This window comes from Hakea prostrata, chromosome 1, assembly GCF_041222555.1.
Source record: "Hakea prostrata isolate BN-2017 chromosome 1, UWA_Hpros_2, whole genome shotgun sequence".
In the NCBI taxonomy this organism is placed as follows: Eukaryota; Viridiplantae; Streptophyta; class Magnoliopsida; order Proteales; family Proteaceae; genus Hakea; species Hakea prostrata.
Genome location: NC_142600.1, coordinates 15778241 through 15784212, shown reverse-complemented (window position 1 = coordinate 15784212; position 5972 = coordinate 15778241). Strand labels below are relative to the sequence as shown.

The 5972-nt window shown below is 35.7% G+C and overlaps 1 protein-coding gene across 1 annotated transcript; it reads left to right on the top strand.

Annotated features, from left to right (window-relative positions):
• Positions 1-218: 218 nt before the first annotated feature.
• Positions 219-2980, top strand: LOC149027833 (DNA sliding clamp PCNA). The gene is made up of 4 exons (XM_089166255.1): positions 219-745; positions 1001-1153; positions 1275-1372; positions 1528-2980. The coding sequence occupies exons 1-4, from the start codon at positions 427-429 to the stop codon at positions 1768-1770; spliced, it is 813 nt and encodes a 270-aa protein (XP_089022381.1). The 5' UTR covers positions 219-426; the 3' UTR covers positions 1771-2980.
• Positions 2981-5972: the final 2992 nt, after the last annotated feature.

Here is a 5972-nt window from a genome sequence, read left to right as displayed (position 1 = left end):
TTTTTGTTTTGTTTTTGTTTTGTTTTTTAGTTTTAGATTTTGTTTCGAATGTTCAACAACTCACGTTCGCTTTGCTTCAGTATTGTATTTATATTTAATCAATTACATTAATAGGAAATAGCGTTTATCTCTCACTTAAAGTCTGGTTTATCACCATATGTCCAAATACCTGAAAAGTCTATCTTGGCGCCGGTTGTAAATCATTGGCGGGAAGGCCAGGATTTCCCGCCAATGCAACTAAAAGGTTTCGAAGGCTTAAAAAAGAGAGAGACACCTTACAAATTCTTGCACGGCTTTGTAAAGTCTACATTTCCCTCTCTGTTTCCTTCCGAACCCTAGAGCCTGTCGTTTCGTCTTCCTTTCTTCTTTCGAAGAGTAAAACGCATTCCGCTTTCACGGTTTCGTCGAACAGGGTGAATCTTGAAGATGTTGGAACTGAGGCTTGTGCAGGGGAGTCTGTTCAAGAAGGTTCTTGAGGCGGTCAGGGACCTGGTGACCGATGCTAACTTCGATTGCTCGGCCACCGGATTCTCACTTCAGGCTATGGATTCCAGCCATGTTGCTCTTGTAGCCCTCCTCCTCAGATCTGAGGGCTTCGATCACTACCGCTGCGACAGGAATCTGTCTTTGGGGATGAACCTCAATAACATGTCCAAGATGCTCAAGTGTGCCGGCAACGAAGATATCATCACTCTCAAGGCCGATGACGGCGGCGACACTGTCACTTTCATGTTCGAAAGCCCTAGTAAGTTGTTTTCCGTTTCCCGTTTCGTTTATTCTTCTCTTTCGATTATTCTTTAGGTTTTTTCTGTTGATTTCTTTTCTATTTATTCTATTGCTTGATGATTTCCGTAAGCGTTTGGTGTTCTTTGTGTACACGCTTAGGTTTTCGTTTTTGCCCCTTCTTCTTTCCTTCTTTTTGCACGGAAGATCTAAAGAATTCATTGATGGAGTTCTGATATTAAATTTGTGCTTTTCTGGTCGCTGAATGTATCAAAAGATCAAGATAAGATTGCAGATTTTGAGATGAAGCTAATGGACATCGATAGCGAGCATCTTGGAATCCCCGAAGCAGAGTACCAGGCCATTGTTCGCATGCCTTCGTCTGAGTTCGGCAGAATTTGCAAGGATCTCAGCTCCATTGGCGATACTGGTAACTGTTAAACACATAGTTTTCATTTGATTCAACATATTGTGTTCGCGATTCAATTTGTTGAATTCAAAGACAAAACCCATTCGTTAATTTTAATCCCTTGGGGTGATGGTTTTTGCAGTTGTGATCTCGGTGACAAAAGAAGGCGTAAAGTTTTCGTCAAGGGGTGATATTGGAACTGCAAATATTGTTTGCAGGCAGAACGCCTCTGTCGACAAGGTATGTCCATTTGGCGTTTCGTTTCTTCTACAAATTTCATTCGATCATAATCTTTAAATGGGGACAGCCTCTCTGCTTTCTACTCTGTCTTTTATTTAATCTTTGTTAATTTCGTTCTTTCCCTTTTAATCCTTCTTCGATTTAAACTGTTACAGCCAGATGAAGCTGTCATCATAGAGATGCAGCAGCCAGTGTCATTGACGTTTGCCCTGAGATATATGAATTCTTTCACTAAGGCTGGTCCGTTGTCCAGCACTGTTACTATTAGCTTATCTTCGGATTTGCCTGTTGTGGTTGAATACAAGATTGCAGAAATGGGATATGTCAGATATTACTTGGCTCCTAAGATAGAGGATGATGACGAAGAATCCAAGCCTGACATCAAGAATGAGGACTGAAAAGTTCAACATTTAGTGACACCTGCCTTCCGATCCTTTTTTTGATTCTTCATGCAGGTACTTGGTCATATTTGAAGGTTTTACCAACAGTTGATGACCACTCTTAATCGGTAGTTAACAGTAGTTAGAAGGATCTAAGATTGTTGTTTGTGATAATGAAATTTTAGGATCTAAGATTGTTGTTTGTTATATGAAATTGTAGCTGCTTTTCTATTCACTAGTAATGATGCACCTCCATACGCATGTGTGATGTGTTCTTGCAAATCCATTTCTTACAATATGGAGATGTGTTCTTGCAAGTCCATTTCTTACAATTGAACTATAGATGAATGGTAGACTTGTTGTTTTTGAAGGAAGAAGTAGATATGGTTTTTGATCAAAAGTAATACCCTCTGCATTGTATTTGTTTGAGCTTGTTTAATTATTAATTTAGAATCAAATAACAGTCTATCTCATAATTTAAATTAAAGAATACTATCTATGCTTGGCCCAAATTACAAGGCATATAATCTGACTTTAGTGGAATATAAGGTGTGTATTTGTTGAGTATATAATTTTTGATTATCTGGGGTTCAAACCCACTCAGATGAAGTTACTGTTTAATTATCTTGCAGAACTGATTAACATAATTCAAATTATATTTCTGATTTCTCCTTTGATATTCAAAATTACAGTTTCACATTTTAACTATTAGAACTTGGATTAGCCAATGTAATCCTATAACCATCAGATCAAACTCTGATTTTCCTCACTTGTTAGATATCCCGGACATTGAACTTTACTTGAGTTTGAGGTTCATCCCATCATCTGACTTCTTGATATGTTGGTTATTTTTTAACCTAAATATGTTCTATGAGAAAATATCATAACTCTAGGTAGCTGGTTTTAATTGAACTGTATGATCATCCCACCATCTGATTTCTTTATATATTAATTATCCTCTAATCTAAACGTATTTTGTTAGAAAAGATCACGGACTCTGGCATTGTTCTAATATTTTGATTGCAGTACCACAATAGATAGAAATCTAATCTGAAATTCAACTACCATCAGTGCTTCATCGAACAAAGCATCATTATAAGTTGAACAAGAGACAATCTCAACTTCCCAACAAGATTATGTCATATTTGGATTCATCAGAAAGACTAAACTTGTAAAATTTAAATATTCAAATATTTCCCTTGAAAAATACACTCATCTTCAAAAAGAGATTAAAAATGACAAAAAAAATAAATTTACTAATGCTGAAAATGATGTGAATAAAATACTCTCTATTAAAAGAAAGGAAAAATGAATAAAATAAGTTAGTATACCAAGCTACATGGTTGCAAGTTCAAAATGACCAGTTCCATGTCTTGGCATGTCGAGCATGCTCATAAAGTTGGATGAGACAAATCTCAATGATATTATCTACAATTTTTAAAATTAGATGCAAGCCTGTAGAAAAAAGCATACATTTGGTTCACTGTTTTACATATAAATAAATCAAAGGAGCAAAAATGAAACAAATATTTCAAGTAATGCCCTTCTTGGAGCCAAACGTTAGTTTCTGGAACTGAGTATTTATGATTTTCACCTAAAAGTCTCCCAAGGAAAAAGCTATGAGAAGATTTACAAGATTAATTGATTCAATGGCTATAATAATCAAACAGGATGTTCAGCTCAAGTTAACATTGAATAGAATTAAAGAACTCATTGATAAATTTTTCTACACCAAGTTTGATAAGAAATTAATAATAAAGGTCAAACGAGGGTTATCGTTAATCATTCAACCATATCATGATATCCAATATATGGTAGTGAGAGACAAACATGTAGGGGACAAAACTTGCAATCGTTGGAAGAAAAAGATTTAAAATCTAAAATAATATAGAGGGGGAAGGCTGCATTTCTTAAACATGTTCAAGATAAGAACATGTCAAACATAGCTAAATTCCTTTCGTCGCATAGGAATTCCTTAGGCTACAAGAGTGCTAGCAGATTTCATGTACTAATTTGATTAGCATTTCTACATATCCTAAAAGGTAAACTTAATTCTTACCAAGATAAAAATAGGAAGAAAAAAAAAGTAAACTGAATTAGAGGGACTTCCAAACCCTGCCATTCAGACCAAAAGAAGGTTATTTGTTTCAGACTGGAAAATTTTGGATATCCAGTACAGGATGGAGTTATCTTTTCATAGTCATAGAAAATCATGTTGTATGATATACAAGAAAGTAACAAGTTAATGTCTAATTTGCAAGATTGGAATTAGAATCAACTGAATGATCAATTTCTGAAGAAAAAAGAATTCCCTTATCCAAGAATAAGAAAACCTTCGTAGAGCAACGTTGTAGAAACAAAAAGAGAGCGTAATGGTTAAAGTATACTATGCAACCAACACTGCTAGGTTACCTTAATCATCAATTGTTTAACATCCTTCTTTGTACATGCAAACTCCTCTGCCAAATTGTCAACATATACACCAGTTTTCACATATTTTCTTATTTGGACGTCAAGTTTTGAGCCACAACGAAGTGGAATAAGTTTTTCAGTTCTGTCACCCAAAGGTTCCAATCCAACAAATCAGTTATCTACTCATTGTAAATCTACCCATCCACAGTTCTCGACCACAGTGCTCCTCCAAGTTGGAAAATGTCTTCTTGAAATTTAGCAAAAGTAAAATTGGGAAAATTCTAAAAGAAATGTCTGGAAAAAGTAGAATTTTTCTTTTCAGGTCTCATTAACCAAGAAAATAGACAAAGTTGAAGGAAATCCCACTTGTTTTTAGAGCTTGCGTGAGTGACGGAATGTTAGGTGAAGTTGTGCCCAAGGACCGCTAAGGAGTCACTGGAAACTTTCTTTACCAGCTACTCTCCTTCCTCTTCTCCTTTTTTGGGCGTCGCACCCTAACTATTACTTGATAAAGAGTCAAAAACTATACACGATTTTGCAAAATCTCATCGCTTGAAGTTGGTCAAAGAATCGAAGTTTACTAAGCAACAAAGGCATTGGAATCTACGAATCTAGATCACTAAACAACATATCAATCTAATGGAGAAAAAGAAGAGAGCAGAATATAGGGAAATACCAGTCCTCCAAAATAGGAACTCCCTAGAGCGCCATTTTTTGGAATAGTTACCATAATAAGGTTCCTCTTGAGAGGAATTGAATTGAATAATGCTCAGCACAACACTTCTTTTTTTTCAAGATCGGACACAGAAGTGGCAGCAGCTCCGGCAGAGGTTGTCTTATCTTCCGCTTTCTCCAATCGAGTTGCGCCAAAGAAACCAGCGCAGATGTGTTGGGATCCGTGTAAGTAGAGCCACCAGTGGTCTTTGAGCGGCAAGAGAGAGAGAGTCATAGAAGAACTGAGAAATGATCAATAGGGAGATGGATTTTGGTAGAGAAGACCGAAGAGGAGAAATAGAACAACACATTTGCAAGTTTGTTAGGGAATAACGAAAAGGAGAAATGATGTGAGAGAGGAAGACTAACGGTTAAGTAAAGAGACTGTCGCCGATGGCTACTAGAGAATAGAAGAGAGTTCACATTAGGTATAATGGACCTAGCAAGCGCTCTAGTGTTCCTTCTTCCTCTCTTTTGGTAGGAAGCGTTTCTTCTTCCTCATGGCCTAAAAGTGTGGGATTCAATTAAGTTTAGTTTCATTGTAACATTGGAATTTTAAAAATGTTTCCTCTTCCTATGTGGTTTGGGCATTCTTTCACCCATTACTTGGTGGATATATATATATATATTTTTTGATCAATACTTGGTGGATTTTATTACTTGGGGAATAATGTGTGTAATTAATTTAGATTTCACTTTTGTAAGAAAACAATGAGACATTGAATAATGTATCGAGTGAGTTATGATTTTATTGGAAAATGAATTGGACATAATTTGATACTTAAACTTAATTCAATAATTTGAATTTACAATTTTAGACATTATTTATTACTAATTCAAAATCTAATTGATTGAATACAAAAGGGTATTTATGGAAAACGAAACGTAGCCGCATCCCTTGAATTCGTACTTTTATAATAGTAGTATGATATGATATGATAGTATGATTTACATTGGAGATTTGAGTTTTAGTTTTGGAATCTTGCCTGAATGTTTGTGGTGCTGGCTTTTATCATTTCATGAAACTTGGAAACCTACTTGGTTTGATGAAACCTCTACAAGATAGTAACAAATCTACCATTTGATGGGATCTT

Coding starts and splice junctions, on each gene's coding strand:
- LOC149027833 (XM_089166255.1), top strand. CDS start 427: ATGTTGGAACTGAGGCTTGTGCAGGGGAGTCTGTTCAAGAAGGTTCTT. Junction 746..1,000: donor TTTCATGTTCGAAAGCCCTA/GTAAGTTGTTTT, acceptor ATGTATCAAAAG/ATCAAGATAAGATTGCAGAT. Junction 1,373..1,527: donor AGAACGCCTCTGTCGACAAG/GTATGTCCATTT, acceptor AAACTGTTACAG/CCAGATGAAGCTGTCATCAT.